The sequence below is a fragment of the Diabrotica undecimpunctata genome, chromosome 10, assembly GCF_040954645.1.
Source record: "Diabrotica undecimpunctata isolate CICGRU chromosome 10, icDiaUnde3, whole genome shotgun sequence".
Classification (NCBI taxonomy): Eukaryota; Metazoa; Arthropoda; class Insecta; order Coleoptera; family Chrysomelidae; genus Diabrotica; species Diabrotica undecimpunctata.
The window spans coordinates 37631932-37654151 of record NC_092812.1 but is presented as its reverse complement, the minus strand read 5'-3'; the positions used below and the strand labels follow the sequence as shown (position 1 = coordinate 37654151).

The 22220-nt window shown below is 32.1% G+C and overlaps 1 protein-coding gene across 3 annotated transcripts in view; it reads right to left on the bottom strand.

Moving 5' to 3' along the window:
* Positions 1–3811: 3811 nt before the first annotated feature.
* LOC140452413 (QRFP-like peptide receptor) overlaps positions 3812–22220 on the bottom strand; it is a 49517-nt gene continuing 31108 nt past the window's right edge. For all 3 annotated transcript variants that reach the window (XM_072546651.1, XM_072546650.1, XM_072546652.1), the window contains exons 3-7: positions 14803–14924; positions 12568–12691; positions 9154–9356; positions 8485–8763; positions 3812–4696 (exon numbers count right to left, since the gene is read on the bottom strand). In XM_072546651.1, coding sequence (XP_072402752.1) covers positions 4513–4696; positions 8485–8763; positions 9154–9356; positions 12568–12691; positions 14803–14924 — 912 coding nt within the window. In that variant the 3' untranslated portion in view covers positions 3812–4512. The remainder of the gene's footprint in view (positions 4697–8484; positions 8764–9153; positions 9357–12567; positions 12692–14802; positions 14925–22220) is intronic.

The window sequence follows — 22220 nt, the reverse complement described above, 5'->3', positions numbered from 1 at the left end:
ACATTATTACTGAGGGCCGAAAGTCCCTGAAAACTTCTATAATGTTTATTTTAATAAGTTACAGGGGTGAAAAAAAAAGAGAAAATTTAGTGTGATTTTTAATTTGAAATATCTCATTCAAAAAAACTTTTTGTTTATTCTAAGGGACTTTCGGCCCTCGGTAATAATGTAATCTTTCATTCTGTATTTAAATTTTTCAAAAATATTTGTTAGTTTTCTCAGGATTCGAAAAAAAATTATTGCATTTAAAAAGAATTGGCCCGAAATTTTGCGCCTACGCTCTTAAATCAAATTGAGCATTTATGTTGACTTTCAATAAATATGAAATATTGCACTAAATAGTTACCTGCAGGGCCGACTTTTGTTGACATTCTTAATGGTGTAATTATTTTTTATTTACAAAAGGTAATTTACTGATGCCACCCGGCTGTCGCGGAAGTTACGCTAAAACGTCTTTTGCATTAAAAACATTATCTTCAAAATGCAGTTCACAAATCCTATAATTATTATAAAGTGAATCCATTTTGAATAACAAATCTTCTCGTCTGCAAGCTTCTATCCACACTTTGGCACTACAAATTTTTAACAGAACAAATTTTAAACAGAGAACTTTTTCTGTATTTATAAATAATACTTTATTACTTACAATTATAAGAGTATTAGCACTGTTATTCTATGGTATTAGTATATTCTAAGTATATTGTAAGTAATGAAATATTTAACTTTTGTCAATATCTAATCTTAATAAATTTTCAGTTTTCTCCTGATGAAGTCACAAAAGTGTCACTAAATATTGAGATATACAACAAATAAAGTTTTAATATATTTTATTTGTAATTCCCATTTAAAACTCCTAAATATTTTATGTATTTCGATCCATATATTTGATCTTTTTTATTTATATTTAACGAATTAAAAATTGGCAGACAACTTTTGTATATAGCAAAAAGTAGATGAGTACCTATTTAGTTTTTTCATAATTTAATGTAAGTTTGTTTATTTGCAACCATGTTTTTGCAATTTTGAAGTCTTGTTCTGTTGGAATTTTAAGATTTTCCCAATTATCGGTCTAATTATGTTTCCAACAATTTTTAGTTTGAGCATTTTAGTAATTTCTTTGTTTCGTTTAAGAGCGTAGACGCAAAATTTCGGGCCAATGCTTTTTAACATTTTTTTGGAATCCTGAGAAAACTAACAAATATTTTTGTAAAATTTAAACACAGAATGAAAGATTACATTATTACCGAGGGCCGAAAGTCCCTTAGAATAAACAAAAAGTTTTTTTGAATGAGATATTTGAAATTAAAAATCACACTAAATTTTCTCTTTTTTTTCACCCCTGTAACTTATTAAAATAAACATTATAAAAGTTTTCGGGGACTTTTGGCCCTCAGTAATAATGTGGTCTTTCATTCTGCGTTTAAATTTTTCAAAAATACTTATTAGTTTTTTCAGGATTCGAAAAAAATGAATACATTAAAAAACATTTGCCCCAAATTTTGCGCCTACGCTCTTAAATCAAATATTCTCGTGTATAAAACCCTCTATATATTTTTATTTCTTAAAAATACTATATTCGTATTGTTGTCTTCGAGCGCGCCGACATTTGGCCACCATCTGTTGATTTTTTGACCTGAGCCTTCGGAGACTTGCGTCTTTCAATAAAAGAAATAGCACTGACACCAAATTTAATGTTTTCATTTTGAACTAGGTATCCCTTGGCAGACCAAAGTTTATTTTTTTATAGCTCGGACAGACACGTCGGCGTCGGCTTACTGTTCGAAAGTCAAACCAATACTATTATGTAATTAGTAATAACTAATAATAATTACAAAGCAATAGTAATTACCTGTTATTATTCTTAGGAAATCTAAATAAACTTATTCCTTTTCCTGTCACAGATGAACATCCGCGAATCGCACAATTATATCCAGACATTTTAAATATAAATTAAACTTTTAACTATAAACTATAACTATAAACTTATATATTTAACTATAAACTATAACTATAACCTTTTAACTATAAATAAATTATATAAATGGTCAAATGCACTTGTTGTGTCGAGTATTTACCATAGACGCCTACGGACTATCGAAAACAACCAGAATTAAAGAATAAGCACGTGTTTTTGACAGTAATACAACCAGAATCGGGCATGCGTATACAAAAATGGTACACGCTTTTGGACCGCTATGTCGCTTCTATGTGTCTCTGTTATTCTAGGCATATATCTTGAATTCCGATAATAAATCCTTTAAAACAAAATTTAAACATTCATTCCTACTAACCAGGCAACCAACCAAACGAAAGGTTGGTATTTTAGGTTCATTTGGTGGCAATAAGAAACAATTCTTCAGGTTGTTTTTAGAAAGCGGTATACACTATTTATAAAGATGTCGCAGAATAGTGATATGTTTTTTGCTAAGTTAGACGAAATATTGAGGGAACGTGAAACATCTCCATCACCTACATCTGCATTACCTCTTTATTTCTTCTTCTTCGTCAGTTTCCACCGTCCTAATACCACCAAAAATCTTCCGCAACACCTTCCTTTCCCAGATCTAGATTTTAATTTCTTTCTTTCACATCTTTTTTATTCATAGTCCAGGTCTCACAGTCATACACTGCCACTGGCCGAATGACTGTTTCATATATTCGAATTTTTGCTGCCCTACATACCTTTTTTTGCTTTTAGAATATTGTGCTTAAAGAAATACTTCAGAATATTGTTTAATGAGCCCATCTCTTTCTCTGCAGTATTTCCAAGAAGCAGTCCTTTTTTATTCCTACAAAAATTGTTTCCGTGTTATCTATTTGTCTGTTTCTCTTCACTTCTTGATAGAATATTTTTATTTCTTTGCTAATGTAATGCTTCTCTATTGTTTTTAATTTTCTTTCCAAATATTTTCTCTTTTTTTGCCTGCAGATTCTTTTAGCTTCTTTCCTTTTGTTTCATGTTCTGTAATTGTTTCTTGGGTTCTATTATTGTCTTTTTCCAACGTTGCCTTATTTCTTAGTGTTGTAAAAACAACAAGTTATATTAAAATTAATTTATTTTTCGTTTTCACAAATATTGGCTTGAATCTTATGTGACAGCTAAAACGCTGAAAACGCCGGTATGAATGAACAATGTGTTAAAGCGAACTCTTTAATTAGTAATAGTGCTGTTATATATTCTCTAGTTATTAAATGTGTAATATCGATTAATTACGCTTTATTTTTCTCTAAGTACAACTCTATCAAACCAAACACATAAGGAATCATCGCCGTGAAGTCCGCTTACAGATATCGAAGGATATGGATAACAGGGATAACAGTCCATGGTCCTTAAATATTTGGTACTGTACACGCTGGGGAAAGGAATTTAATAAGCTTTTCCCCAACAATTGGTGGAGATCAGACAAAGTTCTATCACTTAGCATTAGTGTTCTTTTACATTTTTCGTCGAACCAGTCTTCTTCTCTCTTCGCTCCTGTATTGCCTAAGCAAACATTAGCTGCTTCTGTCACTGATGTTTCGATTTTACTCCATTCTTCTTCCAATATATCAGACATTAAGTTGTCTTCCTCTAATTTTATAACCTCTTTGCCACTTGTTGGTCCTTAAGTAAGGCCACGTTATGTTTCTGTCTTTTAAAAAATTTAGTTTTACAGGTAGATCTTGTTTAAGTTTGGCTATTACCAATATATGATCACTACTGGCATCTGCACCTCTATACCTTCTAAATTTAAAATAACCTAAAGTAATAAAATGTTTGGTTGGTATTTCTTTGTTCTCTGTTAAAAAAAAAACAAGTCATTGTGGTAGATTTGTATATTACCTATAACAATTTTATAAAAATATTATGTCCGACATATTACGAATAAATTTTCCACACATATTTAGTGGATACAAACACACATTCAAATAATAAATATACATATATCACAGTTAACACTTGTAGGAAACATTTATAACAAAGGGGTGATCAAATTATTAGACCTCTCAGATAAAATGAACATTCTAAATATTTTGCTTTTGTCCTACTAAATTTTAGACTTTTTTCGCCAAAAACTTCTCTACACCTTTGCAGTATTTTTTTCTTTATATATTAGAATATAAAACCACAGGAAAATCATACATTTAAGAAAGATGTCATGATGTTGGGATGAAAGTGGGGCTGTTTTACTCGATATATTATGACTCATAATTGAATGCCGAGTAATATGGCTACTTCAATGTCACAGTGTTATCTGATTCAGCACCAACGATAATAAATAAGGTCTAAGCACCATGCCCTGACGCAATTCTATCTTTACATGAAACTCATCAGTCTTCTATTCATTTCTAACTCAAAAGAGCTTGACCAGTAATACACATTTCATGTAACTTTATAAAGTGTGACAAGAAAAATATATACCAATTAACATTCCATCTGTATTGTTTTATCAATAATAATTTGATCACCTACTGTACAATTTGATATTTAGTACTGCTATAACACATTTGTTAAACAGTGGTCCCAATTAGTCACTTCAGCGAAGTAGTTCGTGTAACAACACTTTTCATTGATCCTCTGGCTGACATGTGACGAAGGCTGTAGCTGCTAGTTCGTTCGTGCATTCTTCTTCTATCATACTTTAAGCACAAAGCTTGGACAAAACTTTCTCGGAAACTCTTTGACATGAATCCGTAAATAATGGGATTTATGCAACTGTAACAAAAAAAAAAACAGGCAGTAAGAAGGAAAGTAGAAATTTATGGTCAAACACAAATTGAAGTAATTTCTTGGATTGTGTTTGAGGGTATATTTTTGGATTACAATTTTAACTTAAGAGTATCCATATTCGACAGATACTTTTTTACTTACAGGAAAGGTGAGTCCATTTTAAAAATTTATTAAAAACAAAAGAAGATTTATTTTTGGGCTCAATTTGACAGCACTCATGTTAATCTCAGAGAATTGTTGGTAAACTCGGTTCGCTAATCCCAGTCCGAACTGTCTAGTGAATTTAGTAATTATCTTTTTGCGAAGTTAGTTACTTTTTGACAGACTAAAAGTGGCTGGAAATTACTATACAACCAAGCACCCGTACTCATAGCCAATATTAATAGTAAACAAACTAAATAGTAAATAAAATAGAACTTTGCGAATTACCGACAATCAATATTTATTTATCTGCACCATATAATAAATAGTTATGTTAAATTATAACAACTAAATGTATATTTTTTAAATATATACTACTCAAAATTTGATGGGTTTAGTATACACTTCGACTATTTAGAATAATTCTTCTTTTTTTAAAGAAAGAAGTCTGTAATAGCAGGATACTTGAGCTACTAATACTGAGAAGTAGGAATTGTTGTGTTGTAGGTTTCCGACAATGAATCTGTCAAAATTTGTCCGAGCTAAGCGAATGGAGTTTATTACAATTCTACATTGTATATTTTTATGTGTTAAGTGTTGGCACCACCTGTTAGTGGCACAAGTGTCAACGTCAACAAGTAGAACCTAAATTAAATCAATTGATATTATGCAATTGATATTATGTTCTGTCAAGATGCATAGTTACATTGGACTTTGTTAAAAACAAGCTACTAATAGAAGGAACAAGGCACAATAAAAAAGATCGTGAAACCAATCCTGAGTAGCAAATAAACAGTCATATAATAAATGGAAAAATAAAGCTGGAACCAGTAATGCTAATGCAACAAATAATCAAATATTTCAATTTAAATGCCATGCCTGTCGAAAAATGGGGCACAAGCACTGTCGGTGCTGGAAAAATAAAAATGGAAATAGGGCATTTCCAGCAGAAAATGGTGAACGGTCAAACGGTGAAGGGTCAATCATTGGAGGCAATAAAACTAAGTAATTTGAATCTACAAGCAGTAAATGGTAACCAAATTGAGATGAAAAATGTATGGGTATGTAATCAACTTTCGTATAATTTAATGTCTGTGAAGAAAATGGAAGAAGCAGATCTTCAAATTATATTCAAAGATAAACAAGTCAACAAGATGAAAGGAAATCATGCTGTGATAACTGGTGACTTAAAGAAATAACTTGTATATTGTTAAATTAAGATGAAGACATATACCAGAAGCACAAATTACAGGATGGGAGGAAGCCCCCACAGGAAGAAGACCCTTAGGACGTCCACAAATGTGATGGAGAGACAATATATGGTCAGATCTAAGAACAATGGGGCTGCCCACTGACCCAACTATTATGGACGACCGTTCAAGATGGAAGCACCAAAACCCACCCCGGGTTGTAGTGCTACGAGAAGAAGAAGAAGAACAACAAATTACAGCTGTTGAACGTAATGTGGTAATGCATAGGAAAATGGGTCACTCTGCAAAGTATCCCATATCTGCTACCGTAATTTCGGGTGACTTTGGCCCGCCAGGGTGACTTTGGCTCATTTTGGGAAAAAGATATTTTAGTAACTAGTGCGTATGTACAATATATTATCATGTAAATTTCATTATACCTCACCATCAGTACCATATTAACTTTAGGAAAATTTTAATAAATCACGGTAATACTGGTTATAATAAGAAAAAAATGAATTTTTAAAATATAGCCATTTTACGTAAGATTTCTTGACTAAAAATTGGTTGACAACCAATAATACTTCCAAGAGTAAGATTAATTGCATAGCTGCACATTGAATATCTGTGAATTCTTACCCGCCTGGCGTCAGTATTTCAGCCTAAACGTAGATGCTAATAAGGTCGGTTGTTATTTGCAAAGTGGTACAGAATTTAACGGTTTTCGGGTGACTTTGGCCCAGTTTGTTGAATGTTGGATTTTGGATATTCGTTGGTTCTATATTTAAATTGAAGTAAGTAAATGCTGATTTTTAATTTGAATTTAGCCTTGTAACAACTGCAGAGTTTGTTAACTGTATAGAACTAACGACTTTTTTTTAGATGCCCTCAAATTACAAACGTGTTGCTGGTAGTAGAAATTATGGAAATTACACGGCAGACACAGTAGAAAGAGCTCTAGAAGCTATTAGAAATGGAGTCCTATCTCAAAAAAAAGCTGCAATAGAATTCGGAGTGCCAATAAGTACTTTAAAACTTGGCAAAATTGAAGTTTGTGGCAATGGCCCGAAGTCAACGTAAGAAAATCCTACCACCTGGGTAATATTGATTTCACAGAGCCATTCGAACTTGGACATAACCGATATTTCTTTCCAGATTTAAAAACAAGCTTGTAAATTGTTTTATTGTTCATTTTTTGTTTAAAAATGATGTTCTTTGTAAACCGAGGGTCCTATGTAGAGTTTCATTTTAGTTTTAGTTTTTTTTGTTTGAAATTTAAATAAATATTTTTTTAACTAATAAAATGTTTATTTATTATTCATCTTGTAGGGTGACTTAAGCCCAAACACTAATAATCACAGAGAATTAATGCAAAATGTAGCTTGAGACAAAGTCACCAAACACCAGCGGGTGACTTTGCACACCACATTTTTATTTTTTTTGTAATAAAGTAAGCGCTTCGTTGTATTTTAGTGTAATTTTTGTAAAAAATTAGTTAAAGACTCAAATACAAATAAATTAAAAAATATACTTTTATGTATTTAGAATACTGAAATCTACGGTCAAACTTCGAAAGTGAGTCAAAGTCACCCGAAATTACGGTACATGTGAAATCTGTTTAAAAGGAAAACAATCACGATTATCGATTCACAGCATTGGCGCTGAAAGAGAAGCAAAAAGAATTTTTGAAGTTGTATCAACAGATGTGTGTGATCTAACCTTGATCCTCATAGTGAAAAGCTGGTTATGTTGGGTTATTCAGATAATGGCTACAGACTATGGAATCCAGAAGAAAGAAAACTAATCTAAGCACGGAATCTAATTTTTGGCGAAAATTCAATTGAAAATGATAAAATTAGACTTACTGAGAATGAACAAATTGTTCAAATTGGAAACGAAAATAGAGTGGAAAATATTCCTGAAAGAATCACTAAAGAAGAAAATATACACGAAGAAGAAGAAGTAGTTGAAACAATTAATGAAAATAGAAGTACACAAAATAAAAAGAGGCCAACATATCTTGAAGACAATGACTGTCTTCAAGATTTGTGTCAATTGTTGACAAGTTTTTGTGTGTCATATTTTAGTCAGTTTCAAAATAATTACACTGAAGAACATTGGAAAATTTTGAAAAATGTTTTGATATACTTGTCTACTCATATCTTAAGATTTGTTAAAGGTAGAAATATGGATAGTATCCTATGTTAATGCAGATTTGGCAAACAATTTTGTCATTTTGATAGAAAAAGTATTAGTGGTTATGCTATAAAGCTTAACAATAATGTTATTTGCATCTTTATTTATCTGCACTATCTAGTGCAGAAGCCGAATATATATAGAAAACCAAACGAGGAAAAATCTAAGTCTATAGAGAAAGCAGTTATTTAAAAGAGCTAGTGTATATAACAGTACCTATTGAATAAACTAATAATTATATCTCACCTGTTAAAGTATGCCATTAAGGAAAAAGCATTGGACATATATTTTAGAGTTCCAAACTTCATAAACGGCAGAACCCCGTAAGCTGTCAGAACATTATCGATCAACATGGGAGTCCAGCAGACTGCAAATAGTACTACCACTGTAACTAACATGCATATTACTTGTTTTACCATAGTAGTGTCATCTCTGGCATTTTTGGCTCTTTTGACTGAGTTCATGTGGAGAGTTTCGATCAATTTTGCATTTTGGCATATATGTTTTTCCGATGAACGGTTTAGTCTGAAAAATATATAGATGGTTGTACGATAACTATGGTAACTAAAACAGAAGATTGTAAGCTATGTGTTCTAAAGAATAATTTCCTTCTAAAATAAAAAAACCCATCTTCAAGTATTCTCCGGTTGTCCCACAAATGAGGGCTGTTTTCTCGTAGAGAATTGGTGTTTTTCTTGAACATTACTAAGATACTCATATACTGAGATATTGTTAAGTTTCTACTATTGTCTTGATGATGGGACATATATTGTAAACCCCGAAATTGGTCACCCCCTTGTTTCCAACAATAAAAATTGTATTTAATTGTGAGTCCAGTTTCTACTTTTGCCAACATATAGTCAATATGAACTTACACCAGCAACTCTTTGAACATTTTAATAATTGTTTACTTACTCGCCAGTCATAGCAGACCTTCTTTCCATAACTTTGGAAATTTCCCAAGAAATAAGTCCATATGAAAAGGCCATTATGAAAAACGGTACTACCAGTATGATGACGAACATATATAATTCGTGGAACTTATGCATTTCCGGGTTGTCGTTCCAGCCTCTAACACAGTAATTGGACTCATTTCGTTTGCCAACTGGTAAATGTAGCTAAAATACATTATGTTGGTTAAAATCTAAGAAAATAAAAACTTTTATAGAAAATAAATACATTTACATTTTTTACCAATTCGATTTGGACATTGTTTCGATGAAGGATTCTTTAATCCAAGTTTCATACTTAGCCAGTTCCAACGTCTGACTCTCTACTTATATTGTGGAAAGGAAACAAATTCAAAACACTATGGTAGCTGGAAATTCGCCGTGAGAATGACTTTAATCTTGGTAGATATTTCTGGGTATGTTTGTGGTTCAATAAAAGTTGTATCAGATATTGACAAAGCAAAAGATGAAAGAGCATTATTAAAAATATGTCTTAGTATCCAACCAACTTGCTATGTTCATGTCCACAAATGCTAAATGTAGCAAAAATGTATGGGATAACCTTAAAACAGCTTTTGAAGGTAACAGTATGGCCACAAAAGACGCACTCACACGAAAATTCTTCAATATGCGTCAAAGTTACTATTCGTCAATGGAAGAATATTTGAGCAATATCTTAATAACTGTTGAAAAGTTAGCAGGTATAGATGAGACCGTAGAAGATAAATGGATATCTTTTGTTATGAGAAATGTCGTAGGAGTTCAAAAGTTTTATTGCTGCACTATATCAGCAATTAACTGGTAAATCAAGATCTAAGGAAGTGAAACATGCGTTACTTGGTGAAAGTGAAAGACGAAGAATGAAGGAAGAAACACCACAAATGACAGCTCTTCTATCTCAAAACAAAACTTTAAATAAATAGTATAATAAGTGTAAAGTAACCAATAAATTTGCATGTTACGAGTGTGATCCTAATCATAAAAAACCAGATTGCCCAAAATTATGTCAAGATTCTGCTTCAAATTTTTACCAAAAGAAGAAGCAAGAAAATAAAGATAGTTTAAACAAAAATGTAAAAAAGAACAAGACTACTCATTTAACTAGAGCAATGATGACATCTGTTTCCCTTTTATCTTGTATAATGGACAGTGGTGCTACTTCCCATATGACCTGTAATGAGACTGTTTGATATATTTGATTAAAACCGCTACAAATGTGTTATATGTACCTAACTCGTCAGCTAACTTGTTGGAAAATGACAGAAAAAGGTTATGCCGTTGTTTTTGATAGAGATGCATGCGTAGTATATGCTAGCTCTGATTTTTCAGTATGGGGCAAAACAATATTTTTATGTAATAAAAAAGACCGTTTGTACGATATTCATAATTTGAAAGAAGAATCGAAAAGGGATTTTTATCAGACCAAGAATTGTGGCATCGAAAACTTGGTCATTTGAATCGTAAGAGATTAAGATCGTTAAAAAATATAGCAGGTGGGGTTAATTTTATTGACGAACCAAAACAGATATGTGTTACTTGTCTAGAAGAAAATTAAACAGTGAAACCTTTTCCGAAAAGGGGTGTAAATGGGCAAAGGATCTTTTACGTATCGTCCACAGTGACCTGTAAAGCCCGTGTAATGTATTATCATGGGGAGGTGCTGCCTATTGTCTTATAGTCGTTGATGATTATTCCAGAAAGGTTTTTGGGTACATGATAAAATACAAGAGTGAAATTTTTTTTTAAATTTCGATTATTTAAAAGTGTGGTGGAAAATCAAACTGGGAAAACTATAAAATGTCTTAGATGGCGCGGGTAATTATACTTCCAGGGAAATGGAACATTGTCTTAAATAAAATGATATTATTCACTAGTTCACTGTATCCTATAAACCTCAACAAAATGGGGTGACAGGGGTACGGTGATACTAACTAATAATATTTAAAGTAGGACAAGATAACCATGAATTTACATCATACAGACCAATCTCCTTACTATCTATAATCTCAAAGGTGTTTGAAAAATTGCTACTACGAAGCGTGTACCATATACCTAATTGAACAAAAAATATTATTCCGATACCCCAATTTGGATTTCGTGATAAACACTCCACAGTTAACCAGATTCATTGAATAATTACTGAAATAGAGAAAGCATTGGAAGGGGACACAATTTGTTCAGCAGTATCCCTGGATATCACAAAAGTATTTGACAAAGTATGGCACGATGGCCTGTTAATGAAGCTAAAGTAAATATATACTACGCAACTCGTTGAAATATTGCAGTCATACCTACACCAGCAAACATTTAGAGTTAAAATGGATAATGAGTACTCTGAGTTAAAGCCAATAAACGCAGGGGTTCCACAAGGTAGCCTTCTTGGACCAGTACTATACCTTTTGTATATATCGACATACAGTTTATTGAACAGAAATCATTCATATTAACTTTACTAACAAGAAAATCAATTATCCCCCAATTATCTTAAACAATAGCATTGTACCTGAGTTTAAATCTGGACGTCAAACTCAAATGGAAGGAGTTTGTTAAAAAGACAACTGAACAGTTGAAGATAAAGTACAAAAATATGTATTGGCTGATAGGTACGTACTATCAACTTTCCATCCAGAACAAAGTACTGATTTACAAACAGATATTCAAACCGATGTGGACCTATGGCCTACGATTATGGGGCTGTACCAAAAAAAGCAATTATAGAAATTTGGAAACGCTGCAGGACCGAATACTAAGGAATATTGTAAGTGCTCCTTGGTATGTTCAAAATGACGCTTTACGTAGATACCTTAAAGTCAAATCTATTCCAAATGCAATTAAAAAAGTCGCCAGAAGACACGAAGAGAGGCTCCATAAGTATCCCAACCATGAAGTACTTCAGCTTCTTGTCAACCAACCCCAGATGCGAAGGCTTAAGAGGACTGAACCGTTGTAATGTGTCAAGCAGTTAGTGAAAAGCAGAGTCAGTGCTGTGCTGTGTAGCCACAGCAAAGAAATGGGCATTTTATGTCAAAAAAGCTAGGATGGACCAGGTGACATCTAGTTTACAAACAATCTTAGAAAAACTAGGTTAAAGAAAAAATGCTCATTAATCTTGTAGATTAAGTGTATTCTTATTGCTTAAATTAAAAAAAATCAAATGTCAAAATGAGAGAGCTTAGGTTAATATATACTAGGCACATATAACTATTGATATAAGAATAATTAAATGCTGCGTTCTTAAGTCAAAGAGTTTATGAAAGAAATAGGAGAATAAAGCCAAAGAAGACAAGGTAGCACCCGGCTAGGAGACTAAAATTGGTGCGACTCTCATCCAAAAGAGAAAATCAAGTAAAATAATGCTAATTCCTCATTTATAACTTACCTGTGCCTTCAGAGTAGGTGCTCCGAGAAATATGGCCAAAATCCAGATTAATAAAATGATTTTTTTCGCTTGACTGATAGTGCAAACGTACTTGGCTTTCATGGGATGTACAATTGCATAATACCTACAAAAACAAAAAGAAAAATAAGTACTATAAAAATATACACGAGCTGGCGTTTCTGCGAAATTGCAGTTCTGAACATGTAGCGGATATGACTTGATAACCTTTGAGAATCCAATTTTTTTTTGGTAAAGTATGAATGAAAATAGTTGTTGCTAACTAGGTAATCAGTGATTTGTTTTTACGTCAAATATGATGATTTTAATTGAATTAAGATATACATTACAATGTTTGTCAATATTAAATCTATTTTTACCGATTTTGAATAATAAGTGAATGCATGTGCTATTTCTGAAATTTCGTTTTACCTTTCTTTGATATCTTTACTCCTGCTTTTTTTTAGTTATTAGTCCTTCCTTCACTTTTATTTTTTCCATGCTAGCATTCATGTTCAAACAAAACTTATACCAAATGAACACGTTTTATAATAAAAAAAAATTCTAAGATATAGACGTCAGAAAACCTAGATCGCAAAATAACAATCGATATTGATTACTTTAGTACAGATAAAAATAAAACTATGCCTTTAATATCGTCACGATTTTAAATCTGTTTCCACGGCAAGCTTTCATCCCGTGCTAAGAGTTATCTTAAAGTTAAAACTATAACATAAAGGAAACAAAGTGACAAAGCAGAAGATGACGAGAACATAAATAAGTCCAAAAGAAAGAAATGAGTAGTCTCTTTTTTCTAAGATTGTAGAAGAACTGCAAGAGTAACTTGTTAAGCTATGTTTGGGCACATTTCCCTTAAAAAAAATTAAAACAAGTTAATTGCCCAAAACAAAAATTAAGATACACAGACAACAAATCTCCGACTTATTATAAAAACATATTTTAGTGCGTATTTTTAATTTTCATGTATAATTGCTTCTTCTAAGCTGTTATCTAATGCTTTGGAACTATCTTTCAATCCAGAATAAAATCTGCGGAACTCAGGCGGAATAAACTTGGGTAAGGCCATTAAATTCTTTTTTTTTTCTTTTGCTATTGCTCTCCCATTTAGAAACATAACATCTAGGCTGTCAATTACAGTAGATGATAATGGGCGGCCTTTGGTTTTCTTGTTTAAATCAACCTTATGAAACAAACCTTTATTCTGTGCTGTATATTTTACATAATTTTTTTTAGTTCATTTTTAAGATACATTATCTGTTTTTAAGCCATTCAACTTTTTCACCAGATCACCAGATCATGGTGTTTTCTTTGCTTTTCAATACTCCCAAAATCTTGATCTCATGTATTAAGACTATGTCCAGACACAAAAAATCTTTTAATGACGATTTACACTTTTGAAGATAATTGCTTAACATTAAAGCCACCTTTATATTCCGATTCTGGCCTCCGCTAGCATCACTATACAAAATCAGATATTCGGTTGCGTTAGGTAAGTACGTCTCAAGATGGTTTATTAAATGGTGGATTAAAAATGAAGCTATCTCTTGAGTTCCTTGGGATGCCTCATTTTTAGGCCAGACGTACATGTGTCCTGTTTTTGTGACTTTATCATGGATGCCCCAATTATACGCCCACAGTTGTCTCTTATAATAAACTACACCTTACTTACTTTACAAAAAAAAAATTGAAAGTACACGATTGAACTAACATTGAGAGATAGGAAAAGAAACGAATATATCCGAAGAAAGAAAAAGATAGAAGAAATCATAGAGAAGAAGAAAAGAAGAACAGAAAAAAAACTCACAGGTGAACAACAAAGATTATAAAATGAAGACCAAGGGCTAACAAGAGGAATTCACGACCATCACCTCCTAGATGGACAAATATAGAAGTATAGCTTTTCCGGGAGATTTATTTTGCACATTTCTACTAGCACAAAAGAGAAAAAACAATAATTATGAAATTTTATTTATTCATGACCATTATAGTAGATGACTACCACTGAGGTGGGAAAATATGTTAGGCCTTGTCGGCTCTGAATTTGCTTTTGTACACATTTGCACATGTCTAATGACACCCAATAAGCTTGGCTTGGCAACAGAGACCAACAGGGCGTTCTGCTCCTAAGAGCTTTTCTGGTAGATTTATTTTGTTTATTTTTTTTCTCTAATTATCCACTTAATTTTAATTAAGATTAATTTTATTCTAATTACTTACCTTTCTATACTAATTGCAGTTAATGTCAATACGGAACATATGGCGGAAACATACTGCATGTAGTGAATGCCTTTGCATACAACTGCTCCCATCTCCCACGTGTACGAAAACAATTTGGCAACCTAAATAAAAGAAATGTTAATTAATATTCAAAGCATAGTTAAATCAACTAGTGGTACTATATGTATGTTATAGTCTGCTTCAGAGTTATAGACGGGATAATATGATACGAAATAAATCCACTTGTTAGATCCTTATCTTTGTGAGAGAGAATAATGTATTCAAATTTATAGTAAATGGCAAAAATAAAGTCATCTTTTCTACTAAAAGTGTATTCATACTTAAAACTTTGCTATATTAATAGTTATTATGGTTTCTTGTTTCTTTTATGAATTTTCGAAATTGTCCAGATGTTGCGATCTAAGTGGCCCCGATGGAGTTTGTTACGCCACTGATCCCAACGGTGGGCTCCTTTTTTCCTCGGAAATTCACTAGCAGTTGTGTAGAAGGTACTTAGGAGAAAAGACCTCATATGAAATTGACCATATAATAATGCAAGAACTTATGGAGGCGATTACATCAAAGAACAGAAAAGCAACAGGAGCAGATCAGATAAATATGGAACTTCTAAGATATTGATACACTTACGAATGATATATCGAATATAATCAATGTTGGTGGGAATCCAAAATACCTGAAACGTAGCAAATGCTACAAGTTATATCACTATCTAAAAAAAGGCGACGCTAACTGCGAAAACTACGGAAATATCAGTCTTTTGAATCTTCTTCTTCAAGTTCCATCTTCTATCGAAGGTTGAAAATCATCTTGGCTATGTATACCCTATTGACTGCCGCTCTAAATAGTTCTGCACTACTGCATTCAAACCACTCCCTCAAGTTCTTAAGCCACGATATTCTTCGTCTTCCCACTCGCTTTTCTCGAATTTTGCTTTGCATAATAAGTTGCAATAATGAGTATTTTTACCCTCTCATCACATGTCTTAAGTATTCAAGTCTTCTTTTTTTAATAGTTAACAATATTTCAGCTTCATTTCCTATTCTTCCAGTAACTTCGGCGATTGACATTTTTTGAGTCCATGACAAACTTTTTAAGTTTAAGTCTGTTAAATGCAATCTATAAAATATACTCCAAAATTATTAACAATAGATTTAAAAATATTACAGAAGTCATTTTAGGTCTACTTCATCATCTTTGGCTCTACAATCCTGTGTGGGTCTTGGCCTGTTCAAGAATTAGTCTCCATTCCCCCCTATCTTTCGCCTGGCTTTCCAATTTCTGACCCCTACTGGCTCTTGATATAATATCTGTCTTTGGGAGTCTCCAGTGTCTATTCTTTCAAGGTGTCCTAGCCACCTTAGTCTATTAATTTTAATAGACCGGACGATGTTGCATATTTAATAGCATTGATACAACTCAAAATTGTAGCGCCTGCATCATATCCCGCTTTCTTGTACTCCTCCGTAAGTGTATATGTGCCTAAGTATTCTTCATTCAAAGCGGCCTAACAGTTCTTCGTCGCTTTTTACCTTAGTCCATGTCTCTGACGCGTATGTCAGGACAGGTTTAATAAGAGTTTCATATATTATCATCCAGTTTCATATATTCCAGTTTCATATATTAGTATCTTGGTTTTTCTGCTAATTATGTGTGATGTTAAGAGCTGCTTTAGTCCAAAGTAAGCTCTGTTCGTCAGGTATGTTCTTCTCTTAATTTCTACGCTTACTAGGTTGCTGTTATTTAGTTGTGTTCCAGGATATATAAACTCCGAGACCCCTTCGAATGTGTGTGCTTCTGTCACCAGATCTTATGGTGCTGCTATTTGTGTGCTGTTCGTGACCTTCATGTATTTTGTTACGTCTCCCTGGCGTAATCCAGTATATGTTTAAAAAGACCTTGACACTCTGTTTTGTACCTTGACTTTGCACTCAACTTTCGAAAGAGTTGCCTTTACACTTTACAAGAGTTGTATTTTAGGTATACTAACGAAATGTTTTTTATTATAACACAAATTATTGAAAAATGAAGAGAATTTAGAATTTTAAACCATAATTAATTATTTAAAATGTTTCGAACGATTTTATTTCCGATACGACTGTTTCTTGAGTTGCTTATCTCGCTGAAAGTGTAATTAACTTTTGTACATGGCGTATAATTTTAATAAAAATATATTTACAGAATTAATCATACATTTTATCTCTAGCTGCGGTTCCAGTTGAATTCTGTTGAGTTTATGTGTAATTAGCAGCTGAAGCAATTAAATAATGTGTATCCAGTGATAAGTAATACTGTCATCAACTTAATGAACCAGAAAGAGCAATTAATCTGAGTGGCAGTTTACATCAAATTTACCACAAAAATAACTTTTAAATACATAAAAGCTTATTTAATATTTTGAAAATCTTTAAAAGCGTTCTCAACATAGGTATAAAACATTGTATTAATTCAGTATTATGTATTAGAAACTGTGAGCAAGCATTAAGATAGAAGAAAAACTCATTGAAGATATTTAACAATTTAACAATTGAAATATAAACCTAGGAGACATATTAAAGAACATGAAATAACTAAAGTAATTAAAAAATTAACACAACGTGAACGGTGGGAAACATACCCATATATATATATATATATATATATATATATATATATATATATATATATATATATATCGAGAAAAGGAGTACGACCGTCAATCCAAAATAAACTAAGGTACACTCGAAAAGTGGTGGGTTTTTCGGTCAAAGTGGAGAAATAAAAGACAAAGAAGGTGGCTACTTCATCTATTTATTGAAGACGTTTCGCTTTCTGCTCAGAAAGCATCATCAGTTCATCTAAAAAGAACAATATGAAACCAAACATCCATAGAGAAGTTACAACAAAAGTGTGTTACCTTACAAAGACATGTAGCAGTCAATGATGTTAAAAATATGAAAAAGCTTACGAAACTGGACATTCAGAGTTAACGTTGTATAAAACAATTAATTGAAACTAGGTATAGTTTGCAATTTAACAAAATTTGCTGTGCTAATTTTCTTCGGATGATTTTGAACGATCAGTGTATATCTTGGTATGATTTTTATAACGACTAAGAATTTTTCTAAAATGGGACATAATTAAATCATGATTAGTGGAGTTTTTGTCAAATGACGTAAGTTCAAAGTTATATGGTGGTATGTTTTGAATCCAAGGTGGATTATGGTCATAATGTGTATGGAAGACATTCAGGTATGACAATATCAAACATATGCAAATGAATATAAATTTATTCACAAAGGTATATATACAATAAATTTAAAATAAAGTATTACTTGGCTTACAGCGGGAGGAATCCACCATACCACATATTGTCGGAGTTGGTAAAGTGCCCAATTACGATCAAGCTAGACCATTCTAAGTTATATGTAATGCTAACACGGTGAAACTTGATATTAAGAGTAGTAATAACCTTCGAAATACTGTTTATAAAATATCTAAGGATCAAACAAAGATGAAACAAGACGCTAACAAGGCAGTTAAAAAGGAACTAGATGAAAAAACATCTGTTGGCGATGAAAATATGCATTAGATACCCTAGTGGTGTACCTACAGTTTGTGAAGTTAAACAACAAAAAACTAGTATCTGCTGCTCGTACAATATAATTATTTTAGTAAATTAAATGATAACATAACTATTTATAAAATTAAATATGATGGTTTTAATATCTACAGATGTGATAGATCCCAGAGAACCAGTGATGGTGCAATGTCCTGCAGGTGATCCAGCTGTAAATATTGCTTAAGCCTTTGGTTTTTTAAAATTGTATCAATATATTCCCAATTATCGTAATGTATTTTTAGATTTAGTTTTTTCTAAAGTTAGGGAGCTAAATATCTTAATTTCAAGCGATCTCCATGTAGATCCTAGTATCCATCATGTGAGTTATGAATGTGCATTAAACCTCAATGTGCAAGAAACAAATAGAAATAAGTTGGTTTATGATGATTTTCGGAATGGTGATTACATAGTTCTTAACAACTTCCTTGCTTCCACAGACTGGCAGGTATGTACGATTAATAATATTGATGTTGCTACAAAATTATTCCATGAAGTTCTTTCTATAGGAATTGCTTACTTTGTGCCATTGAAGAAATATAGAACTATAACTTTTCCAAAGTGGTTCTCTGCTGATCTTAGAAGACTGACTTTGGGAGAAAAAACATGTTCACTATATTTATGTTAATTATCGTTCCGATGCTGATTGTTATATTTGTAATTGTAATGCCGTTTGTTATATTGTTTAAAAGATCTCTGGAAAACTCCAGTTTCCTTCTTCATGGAAAGAAATTTATGTTGTTTCTATATTTAAAATTGGCCAGAAAGACAACATTGAAAATTATCGTAGCATTTGTATACAATTTCAATCACTAAGCTCTTCAACTGTCTTATAACAGAGCAACTTTCTCGGTTCTATAAAGGTTTAATATTTCAATCACATGATTTACATAGCAAAAGATCCACTTCAACAAACTTGGTTTGCTATTAATCTAATTTATTATCTCAAATGGAAGACCGTAAACAGTTAGGATGCAATATAAAGATTTTTCTTTGACAAAGAGTTAAGATAGGTTGTCATCTGTCTGACAGTATTTCAGTAACATCTGGAGTTACTCAAGGTGATCACACTTCTCCACTTGTTTTTGATATCTTCGTTAACGACATCACTTCCTGTTTCCTAAATAGCAAATATCTAACGTTGGCAGATGACTTGATATTTTGGAAAGTTATAGATAGCCTAAAAGAACAAGCCTTGTTGCAAGATGACTTAGAAAATTGGTGCAATCAGAACAAACTCCCCTTAAAATGTAAAGTTTTTCTCGTAAAGTCAATAGAATCAAAACAAACTATATATTAATAATCAGCCACTGATGTATTTGATGTTTCTTCTGATTCTGATTGATGCATATTTATACATAGAAAGAAAATAAGTATATAATCTTCATATTTATAGACTTGATCGACGCATTTTATATGGTTATTCGAGATATCACATGTAAATATCTACATAGAACTAGTCCCATTATCAAAGAAAATCCTACACATATTGGGCTTTCATAGTTTTTGAATAACCTACAAATGTTTAATTCCTATAAATCTTTTGGCGTCTAATAAATATCAAACGCACCAATTTTCAATATGTTACCTTGAAATTAAAGTGTTCTCCGTAGTGTTGATGCACTTCATTTATCTTGAAATATATTTTTCAGCAAAACTCTCAACGAAAAGTGTAACTAGCAACAAACAAAATATTTACTTTCTTTTCGAAGCGTTGCGTCGCTACGAAATATGGAAATTTAGTATACAAAGTCTTTAGGAAAACTTACTTGAACACACAAATCAACCTCGGAATATTTTATATTCAACATGATGCCTTGAATTTTTTGTTTAATTTGATTATCTGTAATGTTTGCGAGGCGTGACAAATGAACTGGGCTTAATGTGTAATTTATCTGTTTTTACCATTTAAGCATGGGTTAATTTAATTGCTAAAGATTTGCTCGATGTGCACCAAAGAGTAATGAACGCGATGAAAACACAGTCGTTCATTCAAACGAGTTCACAATAAAAATATTTTCATCGATTAATATTTGCTATATTAAAGCCCTAAAAACGATTGATAGTGTACATAATACATTCGTATTGGTCTGATGTTTTTGGGGTTATTTTGCTGTTTTTTGTGTGTTTAAGGTTTGTTATGGTGTTTTTTGGGATTATACATATATGAGTATACGAATAAATATATAAATTAATATCGCAGTTATTACAGTAGACTCCCTCTATAACGAGAACTGAAATGGCAGACTAATTACCTCGTTATAAGCGGATCTCGTTATATCCAACAACAATAATATTGTGCATACATATGAATATGTAGTTTTCTAAAACATTAACTTTCTATAGTGAAGCCATTCGGAGCAATATAAGATGCTAATAAATATTGTTTGAATGGCGTTTTTAAAACAAAGTTGTTTACTTTTATTTTCAATGAAATGCATTAAAACAAAAAAGAGTTGTTTACTTTTACTGTCAATGATATATGTTAAAACAAAAAATCTGTATTCTCTAAATATGTATAAAGCGTATAAAGTTATTTTGTCATTTTTGACTGCTTTAAATTGTCCAGTATTCTATCTATCATATTTTCGAAAGATGTGAAACAGTTTTATGCTTCTTCATTTGCGTTTTGTCCTTGGATAAAGTTTCTGACAACCTTTAAAACACTTTCCACATCTTGTCTATTAGGACCCATATTATTAGGTGTGAATGGTCAACCCAATACAATGACACTTGTGAATCATAAATTTTACATTTCCGACTAAGAATCATAAATTGTAAGAAGTTTATTGCGGGCGGCCCGCAGTTAAAAAGGGTATTTATTTATAACTACGGCCGGGCCAAAACGTAAAAAACACATTTTGCAATCTTATTTTCTCTCGTTATAAGCAAATTTACCTCGCTATAAAGGGTTATAGTTCAATAGAAATTTCACGGGACATCTAATGTACCTCGTTATAAGCGAAACCTCGTAATAACCGTGTTCGTTATAAAGGGAGTATACTGTATTTATATGTTCAATATCAGTATTTCAAGAAAATCCTACAGTGCATACACAAAATCATTACAAACAAAAAAGAGAATTATTTAAAGAAATACAAATGATGAATAATAAATAGCTTTGGATTTGACTGAAGTTCCTTCAGGGCTTTTTTCTCGGATTGGCTAATGTTTGGAGTAGGAGGTTTTGAGTTTCTAAGAACTCTAGCGATGTCTTGTCTAGTTATTTCAGCATCTTTGGAAGGTAAACTGGAGATGGCTTCTTCAGTTTGACAGATGATTGTTTCAATTGAAATGTGACTTGGGTAACAGAGTAATTGAAACCTTTTGCTAAAGCTTGAGTGGCAATATTCGAAATAGGGGTATCAGAAAAATTGTGAACCAATGTAGTGAGTTTCAAAGTTGTAGGCTTTGGAGTTTATTCAGCAATTAGATGCGCTTATTTGCGCTTCTAAGTTTCAGTCTTAGATTCGAAAGGGTTTAGGGCTATCTGTGTGTTGATACGGTCAAAACCGTCCCATAATATATGATGTACATTTAAAGAATGATTAGATGATCAAATATTGAAAATATTGATATTTGTGACATTTAGTTTTCGTCTAGTGGAATGAATAGTTTCAGAGCGTAGTATAATCGACGCGGTTCAACCCAGAAGCATGTTGAGTTTAATATTAATTCTTCTTATAGTATTAAACTTAGCTCTAGGCTGTATATCTACGGTGTAGGTAAAAGTTTATGGTTGGTATAGTAGAATTTAACAGGATATCTAACACAGATATAAAATCGTATTTTCATCGAATAG